This window comes from Vombatus ursinus, unplaced genomic scaffold (assembly GCF_900497805.2).
Source record: "Vombatus ursinus unplaced genomic scaffold, bare-nosed wombat genome assembly UNPS02014793.1, whole genome shotgun sequence".
Lineage (NCBI taxonomy): Eukaryota > Metazoa > Chordata > Mammalia > Diprotodontia > Vombatidae > Vombatus > Vombatus ursinus.
The window spans coordinates 8,235,670-8,256,637 of NW_020954571.1; the positions used below are offsets into that span (position 1 = coordinate 8,235,670).

A 20,968-nucleotide genomic window follows, 5' to 3' on the forward strand; every position below is an offset into this window, starting at 1 on the left:
AGCACTGGTATTTGCAGGATAAACTGAGGGCTTTGGGGAAGGTTCAGAGGATATGGAAGAGTCCTACGTAAGATGAAAATGTCCGAACACTAGTAAAATACCGCTGATACACACCCACACACCCCAACACCAACAACCCCACTGTTACTCTACCTGGCCAAAGACTGTGCCTCCGGTCCCTGCTGCCTGACCAAACACAGAACCTGTATTGCTGGAACCAAAGCCTGTAAAACAAAAGTGTTATCAGTATTCTTCTTAAGGCCTGTGATCACTACTTAGAGATGACTTTTCTCTAGTGGTCTAATTTGTGCCATCTAGGAGCTCTGACACTGGAAGGAAAGGAAGAAGGCAAGAGGAGGAGAAGTGGGGAGGAAGAGAGAGAAGAAAGGAAGTAAAGCGGGAGAGAGGGAAGAGGAGAAGTGAGAAAGAAGAAGCAAGAAGAGGAGGAATGGAGAAAGGAAAAGGAAGAAGGGAGAGAAGGAAGAAAGAAGGGAAGGAAAAAGAATAAGGGATAAAGATAAAAAGGGAAGTGAAGAAAGGAAGAAAAGGAGGGAAGAGGGAGAAAGAGAAGCAGAGAAAGAAGTTTCTTTGGGGATTTAGGACTGAACAGAAGAGAGACTTCAGAAATGTCTCTGGATTAGCTTCCAGGTCTTCAGAGGAGGAGAGAGAATGAATGTTTAATTCTTTGGAGAATCCTACAAAGCTTCTACCTTCTTCACTCTTTTGGTTGGGGCATTCTGACTTCTTGTCATACTTTAATCAAACAGGCAAGAAGGAGCTTCCTCACAGAACAGGAGTAGACACTCTCAGGAGAGAGTATTATTCCCTTAGACCCACAGAATCACAGAATGCCAGAAATGGAGGGTATCTTAAAGAGGTCATTCAGTTCAATTCGTGATTTTTCAGATGAGAAATCAGAGGCCAAGTAATTTATGTGAGATCACTCTGAGAATAAATGAGAGACAGAGGTTTTGATTTGAGGCCTTCTGACTTCAAGGTGTAGGACTCTTTCCACTCCATCATGCTGCCCTCATTCAGGTCTTATATTAACAGAATATAAATGAAGGAATGAATACCCATTAATGGATCTGTCTACAAAACAAACAAACAAACAAACAAAAAAAGACTAGATGGAAAGCATTCACATATTCTACTGATAGATGAACCACCATTCACAGGAGTCAGAGGACCTAAGTTCTCTGCCTTGGATACTGAATACTAGTGTGTCCTTCGGCCTGTCTCTTCATCTGGAAAAACAAGGGTGTGTGCAATTAAATGGCCTCTGAGTTACCTTTCAAGTTTAGATCTATGATCCATGATCCTACGATCATTGGAGTCAAAAGAACATAAAACTGGGCAAATATTTTCAAGGTCTTGATGCCTCTCAAATGTAAAAATATCTTATGATTGAATACTGTATAAATACATTTTTAAAAGGTAGTCAATTAAAAACAATAACAAAAACCTCCACCCAACTGAACACCACCAAAAACTGACAACTCTGCCGAGAAGCAGCATAGCATAATGAAAAGATACCTGCATCAAGAGTCAGGATGCTTGGGTCTGAGTCCTAGCTTTGCCATACCTTCTAAGGCACAAAACCACCTCTGTGACCTTGGGGAGTTCTTGTTTTTTTTTTTTAACCTTAATAAAATAAAGGGGTTGGACTAAATCTAAGTTCTCTTCTCTCGAGAGTCTATGAAAAACTTCCAGGGTTTCAGGGTTCTCATCACAAACTTCCTCCCAGCTCCAACATTCTAAAGGTCATTAAGCTGCCTGCAATAACTTTCATGAAACAACCCTTGCTGTTGCTTATGGCACTCCAATAGTCAATGGAATGGGAAATTGCTGAATTAATAATGGTGGAGTTGGGAATGAATAGGAAGGGGCAGGGCCATCCTTGTTAGAGTAAGGACGTGACTGAAACTTGCAGTTCCGTAGGGGCCCCCCTGCTTTTGTTCTCTCTGGCAGACTCTTACCTGAAGCCTGGCAAAAGCTGAAGCCAGAGGACGACGAGGCAGTCGTGGCGGCTGCAGCACCACCAAACACGGAGCCTCCTTGGCCAAAGCCTGTGCTCTGCCCAAAGGCTGGAGGGTTGCTCTGCCCAAAAAGACTGCCACCAGTACTGGCAGAAGACTGTCCAAAAGAGAAGGAACTAGCACTATTGGTGCTGGAAGAAGCGCCAAACACATTCCCGCTGCTGACTGCCGTAGTAGACGAGGCAGGCTGCCCAAAGGCAGGTACTGAGCCAAAACTGGACTGATTGAATGAAAACCCACTTGCAGAGCTACTTGCAGCCTGTCCAAAGGCAGGTGCCTGTCCAAAGGCCGCTTGCCCAAAGCCCCCAGTGGGAGGGGCACCAAAGGCTGGACTCCCAAATCCTGGGGTGGAAACCTGGGGCGTGGCTGTTGTTGCAGTGGCAGTACTGCCTGTCTGCTGCCCAAACAGGGAAGGTGCCGAGGTGGCCGCCAACTGTCCAAACATGGAGGCAGCAGAAGGGGCAGGGGTGGGGTCACTGGCTGGCTGGCTGAAAGCAGAACCAGTGGAGCTGGTGGTAGGAGGTGGTGGGAACACAGGTGCTCCCGCAGAGGCAGCCCCAAATCCAGCTGGGCTTGGGGCCAGAGAAGCCACACTGCTAGAGGGGGGTGGAGCACCGGGAGGTCCCACAGCCCCCTGGGTCACACTTGAGACAGAGGCTGCTGTCACTGCACTTTGTTCAGGCATTGACAAGGTGGACCCAGAAGAGGCCTCGGCCTTCTCTTTGGCCTCAGGAACATCTACGGTTGCCCCACTGGCTTCCGTGGAAGGTGCCGCTGGGCCAGGACTAGCTGCACTGGCTGCAGAGGCACTGGAGTCCCCTACCACAGGGGACAGGAGGGTGGGCTCCTTTTTAACCATCTCCAGAGGTGGCCCTGGGGCCGGAGGCTGGTCAGACGGCTGTGGCTGCTGGTCTGCAGGAGCAGGGATGGAGGAGGCCGGCACCTCACTATCCCCTGGCTTCTCTGACAATGATGCCAATGACTTGGGGGCATCTCCCGTGCTTTTGCCAGGGGACCCAGGAAGGACAGGAGCAGAGGGGGTACTCAAGAGATTACCGAATGACAATGGGGATGCTGACACAGGGAGGGCAGCAGGGGGAGCGGTAGTTGGAGCAGGTGCTGCTGAAGGTAGGGGTATTGCACTGCCAGTCTGTCCAAATGAAAAGGTGGACTTGCTGCCACTCAAAGAGGTCGCACCAAGATTCAGACCTCCTGAGGCTCCTGAGCTGGGGAGCTGGAGGCCACCAAATAAACTACCCACGGAGATACTCGGGCCAGTGCTGGCTGATGCGGTTACTGTCGTGGTGGTGGTCACAGCTGAGGTAACAGGAGCCTCTGTGGGTTTCCCTAGGAGGGGAGAGCTGCTGAAGCTGAAATCCGAAGTTATGGTTGATATCTTGACAGGCTGTATAGCAGGTAAGTTTATGGATGAAGTCTTACTGAGGGTTTTTGAATTATCATCTGCCTGGCCAACCCTCAGTCCTGAGAAACTCCCTAATGTTTCTCCAGCCAAGGAATTTGGAAACAGATGCTCGCCCAGCTTTAGGGGAGGCACCTCGGGCTTGTTAGATGTTGCAGAAGTGGCTGCCACAGCCACCGCCGGTGCTGCTGGTTTGTTAGATGGGACCACATCTCCAGAAGAGCTGAATGCTGCTCCAGTGGTGCTGGCTGTTTGCAAGATCCCCGAATTAAATGAGAATGTATCGTATAGGTTTGGCTCTTTAGCTGCTGCCGGTGTCACTACATTGAGACAAAAGAAAATTGGAAAACAAATTATACAGTAGGTAAAGCTAGCATATCTCCACTGAATCATCCTTTGAGTCCATTTCTCTACCTTCCCTTCAAAATGAAAAAGATGGTTCTATTTTCAAAGGCAGTTTTATTCAAGAGCAGGATGAATGAATTTATGCCCTCATACACTTAATTCTAGCTAATTTTTATCCACTGGTTGCCACTACAAAGGAGCACTGGTGTGTCTTTGGCATATTTAATGTGAGTATCCATTTTATAACTGTTAATTATAATGCAAACAGGATATTTAGCTTGTGTAAAGTAAGACTTTACCCCCAAAGTATAGATGATTTTCAGTAATAATATCCCTTATACTTCATTAATTATGTATTTTTCTTACTGTAAATTATAAAAAAAATTTTTTTTTATCACTGAGTAGAAAAAAGTTCATCTACCTTTTGTCACCATTACTTTTAAGGTCATTCTGCTGTTTTGGGAAAATGTACATTGCTATTATTTTCAATTCTTAATTCAGAGGACTTAGTTCATCCTAATTACCAGGTATAAGATGTATCATTTAAATAATAGCTTAAAGGCCACTTTTAAAGGCATAATTGACAGGCCAAAGACCAGCCTCAAGAAAAAGATTAGATAACTGCAACTGCAACAACACTGCTCCTACGAGCGGTTAGAACTGGAAATAGAATTTCTGTTTTATGAGGGTTATCTCGTGAAAGAATGGCAGCCATTTTGTCAACAGGAAATATGCTTAATATAAAGAATTAAAAGATAAATGGAAAAGAACATTGCGATTCTTTTGAGGTAACCAGATTCTGATCAAATAAACTTTTAGAAAAAATGATTGGTATACACACATTTGGCACCCAGTAGGATTACTAACATGACATTAAGAAAAAAAGAGTTGGGCCTTGTCTTTTCATGGTACTGGGTTCATTACAGGGCGTAAAATCCTCATATAAAAAGTACAATTTTAGATGTGCAGATGAAAAAGGTGAATGGAATAAAGAACTGTATGGCCTTTATGTTAATACTTGATGTTCCAGAAGCAAATAATTTAGTTACTTTAAATTAAGAAACTTGGTAGCCAGAAATCCCCTGCATTATTCAGTATGAATCAAGCATTTTTTTATTATTAAATATCATATTAGAACCTTAACACCGAACGTCATCACAACCAACTAACTTGCTTATTGACTATTTACATTTAAAATGATTTCATTGCATAAATCATCATAACTTTTCTGTCATTCACTCTAAATCCCTATCAGGATTCTTAACCACATCCATTCTCATTCAGTTCTGCTCCTGTATGTTCATAGTGAGTAGAACCCCATGCCATTTTCTTGTTATGATCTTTCACATTAAATCCAGCATTTTCTCAAATTAATTATTGGTATTAAAAAACAAAACAAAATCACAAACTTTCCTCCAATGCCTCAATATGCCACAGAAGTCACCCATGGCTCTCAAAGTCTAGATGAGTAGAACACAAACAACAGGAGCTCTTACCAACTCTGAATGAGGGCCTAGAAACAGACTCTGTCCATCACTTCAGTTAAGTGTAGAAAGGCTCCACTAGGAAACTACCAGGTGATGATGTTTTTGGCTCTGGAAATTCGTGACATGAGGAAGGGCTGCTATTGGTAATTTGCTATTTGGAGGACTGAGTACTAATATTTAAAGTCAGACCTTTTAGAGTATCAAAGTACTGTTATATTAATGATGATGATATTAACAATAACAACTGTCTTGCTATGGGCATTTTAACAACAAAGACCTGGCAGCACATAGAGAGATGCAGAACATATAAAGAAGGGAAGGAATCACAGTTTGTTTACGGGAGATACAAAAACATGACTTGCATAAATCACAGAACTTTACCTTGTGAGACAGTGAAGTTAGAAGGTGGTGCTGATGTTATTGCTCCAAAATTAAAGCCAGTTCTAGAGAATGAAAGAAGGAAAGAACAGTTGAAACAACTTAATATACCTTTTTCTCCATCTAAACATTTTTGCTAATTTAACCATCAAATATTTAAGCACTTACAATCTATTATGTAAAAGGCTCTGAGTTCGAGGTGTTGTGAGGAATACAAAGAAATGTAAGACACGGTCTCAATCTTCAAGGAGCTCACAATTTGGTAGGAAAAACAGAGGTAGTGAGGGCTAGAGGGGTTCAAAGGAAGGTGAGATACACTGACAGCTGAAGCTACTGGGCAAGGCTTCATGGTGTTAGCACCTGAGCTGGAATCTGAAAGTGAGGTAGGATTGGAATAGGTGGGTGGGTATCAGGGCATTCCTTGATAGAAAAAGGGAAATGATACAAGTAAAGATGCAGAAGCATGAAAACCTTAGATGCACTTGGAGGAAGCAAGGCCATCATCAGTCTGGGTTGAATAAAAGGCTCATGGAAGCCAGTAGTAGGAAAGGACCTTGATGGAAAAGTAAGTAGGGGCAATAAGGTAAAGGACCTTTTGTCATCCACCCCAGGAACAAAGGACCAAAATACAATTTAAAAGCATGTATTAAGATTCTGACCACAAGCGAAAGATTGTTCTGCCACTTATGAAGTGTATATATAAAATACAAGAGATAAGTCTTATTTATTTGGCAGAACCCTAAGTTAAGGGTTGGAAAGTTTGCTTCAGAGACAGATGTGACTCCTTTTAACCTTCCCTTTCCTTCCTCTTCTGCCATACATTTTCTTTTCACTATTAGCAAAACTGCCAGAGCCAAAAAGCAAATTCAGCACGACAGAATGCTGTAAAAAGCAGTGGAGGAAGTTAAAATAGTGAATTCAACAGGAAGGAACAATATTCAAATCAGGTGGCCATGTGCTGAAGTGAGGATTTGGATTTTTCTGGATACTTTATAACACAACACTATCTTCTATGAACTAGGTATGTTACATCATACTGTTAGGATAAATCCACAGAACTAGCTGCTCTGTCCAGTCGGTAAGCATTTAGAGTTTTTATAAATGTCTTCACTAAGGTAGTTTTATTTAGTTGGGGGGGGATATTAACCTGGTGGCCATAATGTTGATACTTTGGTTTTACTAATTTGTACAACTTGGAAACCAATCTATTTTTTATTATTAGCTTCGGGGAAAGGGGGGGGGAGGAGTAGAAGAGAAGGAATAATGATGATTATTTATCTCCTGATGGGAAAGCTTAACCAGCATTTGTAAAGCACCTGAATATTCTGAGAGCTGTTTTAACTTTATAATTGCTCCAAATTATCTCTATCAGCAAAGCCAACACCAGCAGGGGCAAAGAGGCTGCCAGTCTCCCAACCCAACTAGAGATGGACCAGACACAAGTATAACAGACAGATCAGACATGTGCAGTGTGAGGGTCTGTCACATACTACATTTAATACGTAATCTTCCCTATGGCCCTAATCTAAAACTTCACTTTAACAGGTTAGCTTCAAGGCCTACTCAAGAGACATACTAAAATCAGGAAAAGAGAGTTTGGTTAATATGATTTCAACTACAAAATTAAAAGCGCCTGCCCCACCCCAACCCTCCAACCAAAATCCAAAACAAACATAAACAAAAACGTCATAAGAGGCTTCTTAGGTACGATTGAATACATAAGACCAAAACTTCTGGATGGCTTTTATATCAATGGCATCCGTCATAATCCAATCTCTGTAGGGAACTGAACACTTGAGGAGATTTAATAGGTTTCAACATGAATTCTTGCAACAATTTGTTTTAGCATTTACAGAATCCAATCTTCAGAAAAAATAAACACTCCTGTTTCAAGGGTTGGAAAAGCTCATCGTGAGTGGGACAGGAAGTCAAGAAAACCAATTTTTTTTAACTAATGTGAATTTTTATAATCAGATGATCTAAAAATTTAACAGAAAGATTCCTCCACTTGCATATAAAAATTAATGCTCCAAAATACTCCCATGCCTTTTCTCATCTTCCCTAGGAAGCTGTAAGATGTTGGACTTGCAATCAAGAAAAGCCAATTCAGCTGTCTAGTCCACCATGTAACAGTTGCTGAAATGAAGCGTAAACAGATTGACAATGCAGATCAACCTAAAAATTTAGCACAGACTCTCCTAAAATAATTTGGAACCATCCTTGATGAAACCATATGATATTGCATGCAGAAATTTAAGTTAAAATGGAGAAAATCTCCATGCTAATACATTAAACCACTAACACTCATTGTTATCACCTAGAGAGGGGCTGATATTTTTCAAACTTGTAAAAATGATTTCAAGTTATAAAATTCGGGAAGGCCATAAAATTTCATTTCAGTACTGACCCTGACGAAGAGAATGAAAATGGCTTGTTGAACTGTCCAGGTGCTGATGAAGTCGAAGTCACAGTTGTTTCCATCTTGGTTGTCCCTGACCCTAAAGTGACATAAACAAGCCCATTCCATGAAGTCAATTAAGGTAACAACTCCTAGTATGGTATTCTTCTCCCCCATCCCCATTCCACATTACTACTTATATCTACCACTGTAGCTGCACTGTGGCTTCACATACTAAATATCTATCAATCTATATTTATCAACACAGATATACAGATAAGGCCTCCCCCCATTCACTTTGTGTCAGTGGACCCAGAATTTGCAGGGTTTCAACGACTTTTGTTCAACTCTAAACTTGTTCTTGCTTATTTAACAATACGAAGATTGATTTAAACACACATACACACACAATTTGTTAATAAATGAGATCATACTATTATTGTTTGGAAGAAAGGGACACTCTTCTCATTAGCTTTTTCACTGAGTTTAAAAAGCACCTTCTTAGAAAAGACTTTGTAAAAGGTGGCTTTCCATGAATGGAAAGAGAAAGAAGAAAAATAAATTGTCAGAAATATTTAAATATTTTTCCCCCAAGTAGAATGAGGCTTGCTCTTTCTATAATGAAAAAGTACATGACATTGCCATTCTGCTCTCCAGGAAAGGAGAATAAAGAGAGTTATTTTACGACCACCACTGAATGATGGATGCCTACCTAGAAATCATTTTAACTAAAATGAGAATCATTTTAACAGTTGTGTAACACAGGTATGAAGAGAAGTCTCCACAGATTTATCTAGTTTGTTTGGCAAATATCTCAATTCTGAAGAATCACCAAAAAACCAAAACACAAACAAACAAAAAAACCAAACCCCTTCAATAAAGCCATCAAAAAGAGTTGCGGCATAAAAACTTACACCTTTATTTAATAATACATCAATGGGAAAAGGAAGGCTACTTATTAATTTGTGAATTCCAAATGATTCAGGAGTCTTGCTAAAATATTTCCTTATAAAGTTTCAGGTTGAATCAAGCCATAGTGGACACTACCTTCTTGTGAAATGAGATGATTCCATATTCCCTTTTCTTTATGGGACTGGTATTTCATATTATGATACTTAGACTCTGTGCCTCAGGTTTGGATAAATATTATTAGAACTAGAATATAGTTGTATCCCACTAATAAGACTTTTGGAGGAAGGCTTTTCAACTAGGCTTTTTTCAAGTACTTGAGATTTCATCAAACTGGACTTCCAGGCAATATGGCAGCCCAAATAGAGGTAAGGAGCCCAGCTACTATATACTCTAGCAAAAAACTGAAATTCACACCAGACCAAACAGTGATTAAAAAATCCAATGAGAACTACAGTAAGTGACTTCTTCTACCCTAGAACTGCACAAAGTCAATCAGAAACCTACAGGCAATAGGAAAAGGGACTATCAGCAAAGCCAACACCAGCAGGGGCAAAGAGGCTGCCAGTCTCCCAACCCAACTAGAGATGGGCCAGACACAAGTATAACAGACAGATCAGACATGTGCAGTGTGTAGGGTTCTACATCCAGACGCAAGAAGCAGAGAGAGATGACAGTTTCTTAAGAAAGCTCTAGGGTGACTAGAAACCCACAGAAGTGAACCTGGAAATCACCAACAATGGCAGCTACCAGAGTTAGGACAGGAACAAACCCAGGTACTCAACCTTTTAAGGATTTTTCATATCCTCTGTTAAAACTGAAAAGAAATCCCTTTAAGATCCAAGGGGGCCTAACCCCAGAAGACAGAATTCAGTGTAGAAATTTAGAAGACCCAGGACTAGACCAAGGAAGGTGAAACATTCCACCCAAGACAGTAGGTAGCCGGGGGTGGAACCTAACGCCAGAAACATAAATAAACCAAAGATGACACCAATTAATATTAAAAAATTACTGTATGAGGCAGTTAGGTGGTACAGTGGATAGAGCACTGGCATTGGAGTCAGGAGGTCCTGAGTTCAAATTCAGCCTCAGACCAAACACTCGACACTTACTAGCTGTGTGACCCTGGGCAAGTCACTTAACCCCAACTGCCTAAAAAAAGGCCTCAAATTCCAGCCTAGAAGGAGAAGTATCTTCATAACAACTGCAAGAAAACAGATTTTCCACAAAGACTACATGAATACCTAAAAAAAAAAAAATGAAGAAAGAGATAAAGAAGAAGGCAAATGAGTTCCCTAAAAGCTGAAACAGATCTAACAGAAATCATTACCTCCATTAAACAGCAAAAATATCAGAACAAAAAAAAATCAGAATATAAAAAGACTGGAAAAACTGAGAAAAAAACAAAAGAAAATGAAAATGTTCGATATAAAAAAAAATGGAAAACATGTCAAGGAGAAATAATTTAAGAATCAATGAGCTACCTGAAAACCATGACTAAAAAAAGAAAAATTCGGGGCAGCTAGGTGGCATAATACTTACTAGCTGTGTGACTCTGAGCAAGTCACTTAACCCCAGTTGCCTCACAAAAAAAAGAAAAGAAAAGAGAAGAGAAGAGAAGAAAAGAAAAGAAAAGAAAAAGCCTGAACACTATATTTCAAGGAATCACACTCAGCTCTATTCAAATCAGAGGGCAAAATGAAGATAGAAAGAATCTATCAATCACCTCCTAAAAGAAACCCCCAAAATCAAAGTCCTAGGAATGTCATAGCTAAAATCCAAAGCTCTCATGTAAAAACAATAACAAATAAAAAAAACAAACCTTCAAGCATACAGAAAGAAGGATTTGGAGTACTAAGAAGCCACAGTTAAGATCATATAAGGCATAGCAGCTTCTACTATAAAGTAGAGGAGTTCTTAGAATACAATGATGCAAATGGCAAAAGATATATATAGGCTTACAAAAATGAATAACTTATCCTGAAAAATTAAATAAGTTTCTTACATGGAAAAAAAAATTAGATATTTAATGGAATTAAAACCTTCCAAGTATTTCTGATTTGAAAAAAATCAGAACTAAGTAGGGACATTGAAATATAAACAGAAAAAAAGGGCCTCATTTCTAAAATATATAGAGAACTAAGTCAAATTTATAAGAATACAAGTCATTCTCCATTTGATAAATGGTCAAAGGATATGAATAGGCAGTTTTCAGATGAAAAAATTAAAGCTATCTATAGTCATATGAAAAAATGTTATAAATTACTATCGATTAGAGAAATGCAAATCAAAATGACTCTGAGGTACCACATCAGATTGGCCAACATGGCAAAACAGGAAAATCACAAATGTTGGAGAAGATGTGGGAAAATTGGAACACTAATGCATTGTTAGTGGAGTTGTGAACTGATCCAACCATTTTGGAGAGCAATTTGGAACTATGTCCAAAGGGCTATAAAAATGTACATATACTCTGACCCAGAAATACCACTTCTAGGACTGTACCCCAAAGATATCATAAAAATGAGAAAAAGGACCCACGTGCACAGAAATATTTATAGCAGCTCTTTCTGTAGTGGCAAAGAATTGGAAATTGAGGGGATGCCCATCAAATGGGGAATGGCTGAACAAGTTGTGGTATATGAATGTAATGGAATACTATTTTGCTATAAGAAATGATGAGCAGGTGGACTACAGAAAAATCTGTAAGGACTTGTATGGACTGATGCTGAGTGAAGTGAGCAGAACCAGGAGAATGTTGTACACAGTAACAGCCACGTTGAGTAATGACTAATTTTATTAGATTTAGCTCTTCTCAGCAATACAAGGACCTAAGACATCTCCAAAAGACTCCAAAAGATGGAAAATGCTATCCAATCTGGAGAAAGAACCATGGAGTTCGAATGCAGATCGAAGCAACATGACTAATATGAAAATATGTTTAATAGGAATGTATATGTAGAGCCTATATCAGATTGTGCAATGTCTTGGGGAGGAAGGCAGTGAAGTAGGGGGGAGAGAAAATTTAAAATCCAAAAGCTTATGGAAGTGATTGTTAAAAATGAAAAATAAATTAATTAATAAACTTCCTTTAAAAAAAAGAAATATAAACAGAAGAATTAAAAGGAAGTTGGAAAGGTAAATTTATTTGAGCAACGGGAAGGGACTTCATGATGATACTGTGCTAGCATTCTAATATGAGACAAAACAAGTGTTCCTTCAATCAGTCAATCAATCAATAAGCATTTACTAAGCACCTTCTATGTGCCAGGCATTGTGCTAAGCCTGATTCTGAAACTTAATGTCTTCAGAACCTTGATGTTTTCAAAAGGTACTGTGGGAATTAAATAAAATAAAGAGTGGGGAAGGGGGGGCACCCGAGGGGGGAGGGGGCGTGGATTGGTTCTGTTCTGAGGGGTTTAGGAGGGAAAAGAGAAGGGAGAATAAAAGGAATATACTTGGGCAAAATGAAGGAAATTCAGGGTAGAATCTGCTATTCTTTTTAATTGGATATGTGAAAAGAAAATTATACAAACACTGATGGAGGGAGTAGGCATCAGATGAACCTCAAATGGACAAAAAAGGGCTGAATGAACATGTGCACACACACACACACAGAGTTTGGTGTAGAAATACATCAATCTCAAAAGGAAAATAAGGAGGAATGAGGGGTGGTGGAGTTAAGAGAGAAGATAGCTCCTCCTTCTTGGAACAGAGATAATGATAATAAATCAACCTTCCTCATCCTCAAGGGGTAATTCAATGGAAAAAGGAAAGAAATGGGATCAAGCGCAGATCGGTGGTGCAGTGGATAGAGCACCGGTCCTGGAGTCAGGAGGACTTGAGGTCAAATCTGGCCTCAGAAACTTGACACTTACTAGCTGTGTGACCCTGGGCAAGTCACTTAACCCCGTTTGCCTTGAGAGAAAAAAAAAAAGAACTAGGATCTAAAGAGATGCCCAATAACTGGAGAATGGATAAAAAAGTTGTGTCACATAAATGTAATAAAATAATATTTCCCTATAAAAATGATGAAAGAGATGATTTCGAAGAATCCTGGGTAATATAAAATGATGTTGAGTGAAGTGAACAGAACCAGGAGATCAATTTACACAAAGATAAAACATTATAAAGAAAAATAACTTTTAAAGACTTAAGAACTCTGATCAATGGAATAATAAACCTTATCTCCAGAGGACCTATGATGAAAAATGTTATGTTATCTCCTGACATAGAGGAGATGGACTCAAGATTCAGAAAGACACATACATTTGTGGACGTAGCCCCTATGTGGATTCCTTTTGCAGGACCATATTTATTTGTTATAAGTGATTTTTTTTTTCTTCTCTCAGTTTATCTGGGGGATAGGAGGGGAGGGATAGGGTAGCAAAAAGACGTTAACAATATTGATGTCACTCCCTCCTCCAAAAAAAGATAGCAGTTGAAACATTTTGAAAAATGAACAGAAGAGGAAAGAAGAAAGCACAGAAAAGCAAGATAGTTTTAAAAGTAAAGTGGAATTTATTATATTCTTTTTTATAAGACAAGCAATATAAACTCAATTTCATATACAGTTCTCTTTTTGTGTTCTGTTGTGTATATGGAAACATTCTTTTTTTGTGTTTAAGTTCAAAATAAAATAAAATTAACAAAACAAAAAGGCACCTCATCAAATTGAAGACAAAATTTCAGAAGGCACATTGTTGCTGAAGGTTACTTTTGGGGGAATAAAAAAGGATAGATTTTTTTTCACTGATTTGGTCTTTCATTTCCAGTCTCCCATATTTGACCTCCCAAAATTATTACCAATAAACTCTATATTAGCCATGTCAGTTGTATGAGGTGGCCTTTCTTTTGAGTTTATCTTCATTGAAAACAGAAAAACAAACTGACCTGAGACTTTGTCACCGGCTGACGGCTGGCCAGATGTGACTATTGCTGGTATTTGTGTAGGGCCAGGTGGAGACTGTGTCTTGATGGAATTTATGAGAGACCCCTATAAGTGAACACAAAAATGCTTAAGTAAATCTGTCAGATTAAATATATTATCATTGAATTTGCATAAGAATATACAATGACAAACATCACAATAAAAGGCATACAAACAAACATTTTAGAAGTTAATTGTTTTGAATGTATTTACATAAATAAGGGAACGAAAACAGGTTGTCTCATTTACATTGTTAATACTGTCATGTATTCCCATGTATGGGGGAAACAACATGATGTAGTAGAAAGAGCATTAGATCTGGAGTCAGGGACATATGTTCAAATCCTGACTCTGCCACATACTATTATGTGATCTTACAAATCCCCTAACATTTTAGGGGTTCTTGTTTTCTCATCTGTAAAGTGCAGGGGCTGGTGAGGATGACATCTACAAATCTGTCTAATTCTAGAGTTAGGATCCTTTTTGTAACATCAAAAATTCCACAGACCACCACAACAGCAGATTAATACCCAATGATATATAAGTATTATTCATTTAGTAATACTTCAAATGAAATTTTATTTTATTAATCACAATGGATCAAAAATATTTGAAAAAAATTGCAATATATTGCACATAACACAATTATATTGAGTCATTTAATATGAATCTGTGGGTCCTCCCCTTCCCTTTAGCAATAACTCTGTTATTATATATATTATATATAGCAAATAACTCCTAGAGGTTGTGAACCACTGACCTATATAACTCTACCAATATATTTGATTTCTACCAGTGGAGCTGCAAGTGACAAAATAAGTTTCTGAAGTTTGCCTTTGACTTCCTGAACTATATATTATATGAGACTAGCCACAACCTATACCTCACTTCAAATACTTCAATCATATAAATAATTCAAAGAACTGAATACTTCCATTAAAATCTGTTATTCCACCACTGGGGACATTCTCTCCTCTGACACAGATTGAAATCCTTTACATCTTACTAGGTGGACTTCATCAGTTGCCATGGTCAAAAAATTTTCAGGGCTTGGTGGCTTTTCTCTATATTTAGCTCGCGAGGCTGATTCTAAGAGAAGAAGGCTAAGATAGCAGTCACACTCAGAGCTTCTGCAGGTGGTAAGTCTGGCTAGCACTCACAGTATGCTGGCTCAGCCTTCCAGACCCAAGGGTCATCTTTAGGGTGTAAGAGGCATTAGAAAAGGACTTCAGTAGAGGCTGCCCCTCATTGAGAGTCTTCAATATTTACTATGAATGAGCTCTAAAAGACTGACCAACTACTAAAATTATCCTTATTTTAAATATATAAGGAACACCATGGATAAGGGAGTTCAAGCCACATGCCTGAGACCATAGCAATGACTTATAAGAGAGAAAGTATGAGTTCTAAAATTCAATTTCAAACTTAAATATGTAGTCATCTTCAGAGGCTGTGATACCAGCTTCTTGTGAAAAGTTTTAGCAATCTCTTTGCTTCCACTGCCTAGTTTCTGTCAACGTCTCCTTTAACTTCCTGTTATACGCTAAGCTCATTCGGTCTGTTTTTTCATCTTCCTGAGAAATGATCTTGGCCACATGGCACAGAGTAGTTCTTTTCAAAGGAGGGGCAATGGAAAAGCCTGTAGCGAGACAGAGTGAATGTGCAGCCAGCTCTATCCAGCTGGTGTTAGATGGTGGGTAACATACAAGGCTAAAAGGTATGTAGGGTAAGTAATAAAAATGACAGCTTACAACAAAAGAAAAGAGAACTTCAGTCCTTTATCTACAAAATGAGGAGGCTGAGTAGATGGCCCCTGAAGTCTCCTCCAGCTCTAAGTCTATAATTCAATTCCACAACAACAGAGCACAAAGGCACTGAAGCATGTATCCAGCAGAAACTGAAGTAAAATGGAAATCTTTGGAGACTGAAAAGTCCAGCCCTAACCAATGACAAGCCCAAACAAAGATGTAAGTCATTGACCAAGGCATAATATCCATGAGGAAAGGATTACAGGTCCATGGCTCAATTAAGCACATGAACAGCACCTAAGCATTGTCACCATCATTTGCTAAGGCAAAAATGACAAACAGTTGTGCTAAAAGAATAAAAACTGGGGCAGCTAGGTGGCGCAGTGGATAAAGCTCCGGCCTTGGAGTCAGGAGGACCTGAGTTCTAATCTGGTCTCAGACACATGACACTTACTAGCTTTGTGACCCTGGGCAAGTCACTTAACCCCAATTGCCAAAAACAAAAAAACAAAAAACAAACAAAACAAAACAAAAAGAATAAAAATCCATAAGGTACCTGCTTAGGTTGACTGGCAGCCACCGTAGCAAACAAGTGGAGGGACGTTTTGGCTGCTGACTGTGGTGCTGATGACCTATTTTTTAAAAGAAAGGGTATAACCACATAAGAAGGCATGATTTAATGGGGGAAAAAAAAGCATGTTTACTTTTTTTCTAAACAATTTAATTTAGTGTTTATTTTAAACATTCTTTTTTTTTTATATAAGGAACACTATGGATAAGGGAATTCAAGCCACATGCTTGAGACCACAGCAATGGCTCATAAGAGAGAAAGTATGAGTTCTAAAATTCAATTAATAAACTTAAATATGTAGCCATCTTCAGAGGTTGTGATACCAGCTTCTTGTGAAAAGTTTTAGCAATCTCTTTGCTTCCACTGCCTAGTTTCTGTCAATGTCTCCTTTAACTTCCTGCTATATTGCTAAGTCCATTCATTTTGTTTTTTCATCTTCTGAGAAATGATGTCTTGGCCACATGGTACAGAGTAGTTCTTTTCAAAGGAGGGGCAATTGCCCACTGAGGTGGGCAATACGATATCAATTATACATGTAAAATCATGCAAAACAATTTTCATATTAGCCATATTTTTTAAAAAGCAAGAAAAATAAAGTGAGAAAATTATATTTCATTTGCACTCAGAGTTCATAAGTTCTTTTGTTGGAGGTGGATTTTTTCATCATGAGTCCTCTGGAATTGTCTTGGATTACTGTGCTGATCAGAGTAGCCACATCTTTCACAGTTGATCATCACTACATCATTTCTCTTGCTGTGCACAATGATCTCCTGGTTCTTCTCACTTCACTTTGCATCAGTTCATGTAGGTCTTGCCATGTTTTTCTGAAACCACCCCCGTCATTATTTCTTATAGCACAACAGTATTCCATCACAATCATATGCTACAGCTTGTTCAGTCATTCCTCAGTTGGTAGGCATCTCCTCAATTTCCAATTCTTTGCTACCACAGAAAGAGCCACTATAAACATTTCTCTACATAGAGGTCTTTTTCCCTTTTCTTTGATCTCTTTGGGATACTGACCTAGTAGTGATATTGATGGGTCAAAGAGTATGCATAGTTTTTACAGCCCTTTAAGCATAGTTCCAAATTGTTCTCCAGAATGGTTGGACCAGTTCACTGTTTCACCAACAGTTCATTAGTGTACCTATTTTCCCCTCATCTCCTCCAGCATTAGTCATTTCTGATAGGCATGAGGTGGTTCCTCAGAGTTATTTTAATTTACCTTTCTCTAATCAATACTGATTAAGAGCATTTTTTCATGACTATATATAGCTTTGATTTCTTCTGAAAACTGCCTGTTCATATCCTTTGACCACTGGTTAACTGGAGAATGGCTCTTGTTTTTAGAAATCTGACTCAGTTCTATACTCAGTAGATATTTGGGAAATGAGGACTTTATCAGAGAAACTTACTGTACAAAGTTTTGGTATTACTTGTCTATGGTACCTTTTAATGTAATGTAGTTTCCCTGATTATCTCTTTTAATTAGGTCTATTTTTGCTTTTGCTTTGAGATCATGATTGCTACCCTGCGTTTTTAACTCTAGTTGAAACATTTTAGATCCTACTTCAGCCCTTTATTTTAACTTAGTGTGTCTTTCTGTTTCAAATACGTCTCTTGTAAACAACATATTATAGGATTCTGGTTTCTAACCCATTCTGCTACCTGCTTCCGTTTTGTGGGTGAGCTCATCCCATTCATATTCAATTATGATTACTGTGTATTCCCCTCTATCCCATTTTCTTGTTTCTTACTCCTTTTTATCCTGTCCCCCCTCAAAAATCTATTTTGTTTCTAACCATTGCCTCTCTAAATCCGCCCTCCCTTTAATAACCCTCCTCCCCTCTTATCTCTTTCCCCTCCTATTTCCCTATTGGGTAAGTTACATTTCTATACACAACTGAGTGTGTGTGTGTGTGTGTGTGTGTGTGTATGTAAGTATGTATGTATATTCTTCCCTCTGAACCAACTCCAATGAAAGTGAGGTTTAAGCATTGCTGCACCACTCTTCCTCTCATCATTTCCCCTTCCACGGTATAAGCTCTCCCTTGTGCACCTCTTTCATGTGAGAAAATTTTCCCCATTCTACCTCTACCTTCTCTCATTTCCTGGTGCATTTCTCTTTCTCACCCCTTCATTTTTTTTAAAAGATTATTCCAACATAATCAACTCACACCCATGCCCTCTGTCTATGTAAACTCCTTTTGACTGCCCTAAAAATGATAAAATTCTTATGAGTTACATGTATCATTTTTCCATATAGGAATGTAAACAACTTAACTTTATTGAGTCCCTTATGATAACTCTTTCATGTTTACCTTTTTATACTTCTCTTGAGTCTTAATTTTGAATGTCAATTTTTCTTGTTCTGGCCTTTTCATCAGGAATGCTCTAAAGGCTTCTATTTCATTAAATATCCATTTTCCCTCCTGAAGGATAACACTTTTGCTGGATAGGTTATTCTTGGTTGCAATCCTAGCTCATTTGCCTTCCGAAATATAATATTCCAAATCCTCCAGTCCTTTAAAGTGGGAGCTGCTACACCTTGTGTGATCCTGACTGTGTGACTCCATGAAACAATCTGAATTATTTCTTTCTGGCTGCCTGAAGTATGAGAGATCTGGAATGTGGCTATAATACTTTCATTTTGAGATCTCTTTCAGGAAGTGACTGATAGATTCTTTCAATTTCTATTTTACCCTCTCAATTCAAGATATCAGGGCAGTTTTCCTTGATGATTTCTTAAAAATATAATGTCTAGGCTCTTTTTTTGATCATGGCTTCCAGTTGGTCCAATAATTCTTAAATTATTTCTCCTCAATCTGTTTCCCCGGTCAGCTGTTTTTCCAGTGAGATACTTCACATTTTCTTCTATTTGTTCATCCTTTTGACTTTGTTTTATTGTTTCTTGATGTCTTGTGGAGTCATTAGCTTCCACTTGCCCAATTCTAATTCTGAGATTTTGTACATCTTTTCTCATTTGGTGTATTCTGCTTTATAAGGAGTTCTTCTCTTCAGTGAATTTTTGTGTCTCTTTTATCATTAGGCCAATTCTGTTTTTTAAGGTGTTATTTTCTTTAACATTTGTTGTGTCTCTTTTACCAAGCTGTTAATTCTCTTTTCATAATTTTCTTGTATCACTCTCATTTCTTTTCCAATTTTTCCTGTATCATTCATCTCTTTCTTGAACTCTTTCAGGAATTCTTGTTGGGTTTGGATCCAATTAATATTTTTTCTTTGAGGTTTTTTGGTAGCTGTTTTCACATTGTTGTCTTCTGAGTTTATGTCTTGGTCTTCCTTGCCACCACAGTAACTTTCTCAAATTCTTTTTGTTGTTGTTATTTGCTCATTTTTCTAGCCTGTTCTTAAACTATGAACTTTTTGTTAAAATTGGGCTCTGCTCACCTTGGGATAGGAAGGAACTATTCCAAGTTTCAGGCTTTTTTGTGCTGTTGTTTTTCAGAGCTAGTTCTGGTGGTTTGCAAGTTTTTGGTATTTCCAAAGTGCTATAATCCTGGGAGAGGTACAATCACTGATCTCCTGGTCTGTGTTCTGGTCTTTACCCAGTAAGGGTCCTTAGTCCCCTGCAGCTGCAAGCACTAGTTTTTTTGTTTGTTTGTTTTTTGCTTTGGAATTGTGACCAGGGCCCTTGCTCCCTTGTGATCAGCCCCCAGCATTCCTCTCTGCCCTGGAACTGCAACTTAGAACTGCATATGGGGAGCACGGTTGCCAATCAGCACCAGCTGTACCTAGTGCCTGTAATTTCCTTCTGACCAGTTGTCTGACTCCTTTACAATCTCTGGCCTAAGAATTCCTAAAGCTGCTGCTGTGGCTGCTGTCGCTGTAGCTGTGTGTGGGCTCTGGAAAGAGCTCTACCCTGGTGTCACAGACTTTTCCTGTTGACCTCCAGAGTTTTTTTAGGCCAGAAAAATGTCTCAACCCGACCTTTTGTTGGCTCTGTTGCTCCAAAATTTGATTTGAGGCATTATTTTAAAGTTGGTTGGAGGGGAATGCTGGGAGAGTTCAGCTGGGTGGCTTTTCCTAATCTGTCACCTTGGCTCCCAATCCTGCTTACTCTTAAGCCACCTGTATCTGCCCAAAAAATCAGACAGTAGGAGACAGGAGTTGTGGACTACAACACAACTCTTCTGATATAACTTCTATACGTAAAATCTCTTAAATGAAATTTGTGATTTTAGCAGGGAACCAAATGTAATAATCTCAGGTGATTTTCCCCCTTTCTAATTCTCAGAACCATTTTATTATAATTCTGTACATGCCACGCTACTTGTCTGATGACACTCTTTTCATCCAAACTCCAGACTGTGCCATATACTCTATAATTCTGCATTCCAATCTTGAGAATTAGTGCAATAGCATCTATATAGCAAAGTGTCATCTGCTGCCCTTCAAATAGCAGGAGCACCTCCCTGTGCTTAGAGGCAGCTATTTCTAAAGGCCGAGGCAGGTGAATAAAGAAATCCTGAGTTTCCCAAAGTACGTAGGAATAAGACCTGAATCCTACTGTTCGGTTAATATAATGATGGGTATTTGCAAACACATCAAATCTTCTGATTCTGACAACTATCATTATAGAATAGAAGGCATACACAACACTTGGAGGTAGAGTCCTCATCACGTCTGGGTAACAAAGCACAAAGTTTCACCCAGATGATCTACACATTGTATACACAGCGTTGCCAACTCAACAGCCACTTGGAGTTAATTTACCAGCAACAG

At 39.0% G+C, this 20,968-nt stretch overlaps 1 protein-coding gene across 3 annotated transcripts in view; it reads right to left on the reverse strand.

Annotated features, from left to right (window-relative positions):
- The window catches only part of NUP214 (nucleoporin 214), a 99,429-nt gene that overhangs the window by 20,526 nt on the left and 57,935 nt on the right, over nucleotides 1-20,968 (reverse strand). For all 3 annotated transcript variants that reach the window (XM_027869348.1, XM_027869347.1, XM_027869349.1), the window contains exons 25-30: nucleotides 16,211-16,286; nucleotides 13,870-13,972; nucleotides 8,077-8,167; nucleotides 5,673-5,734; nucleotides 1,980-3,779; nucleotides 154-224 (exon numbers count right to left, since the gene is read on the reverse strand). In XM_027869348.1, the coding sequence (XP_027725149.1) occupies nucleotides 154-224; nucleotides 1,980-3,779; nucleotides 5,673-5,734; nucleotides 8,077-8,167; nucleotides 13,870-13,972; nucleotides 16,211-16,286 (2,203 nt within the window). The remainder of the gene's footprint in view (nucleotides 1-153; nucleotides 225-1,979; nucleotides 3,780-5,672; nucleotides 5,735-8,076; nucleotides 8,168-13,869; nucleotides 13,973-16,210; nucleotides 16,287-20,968) is intronic.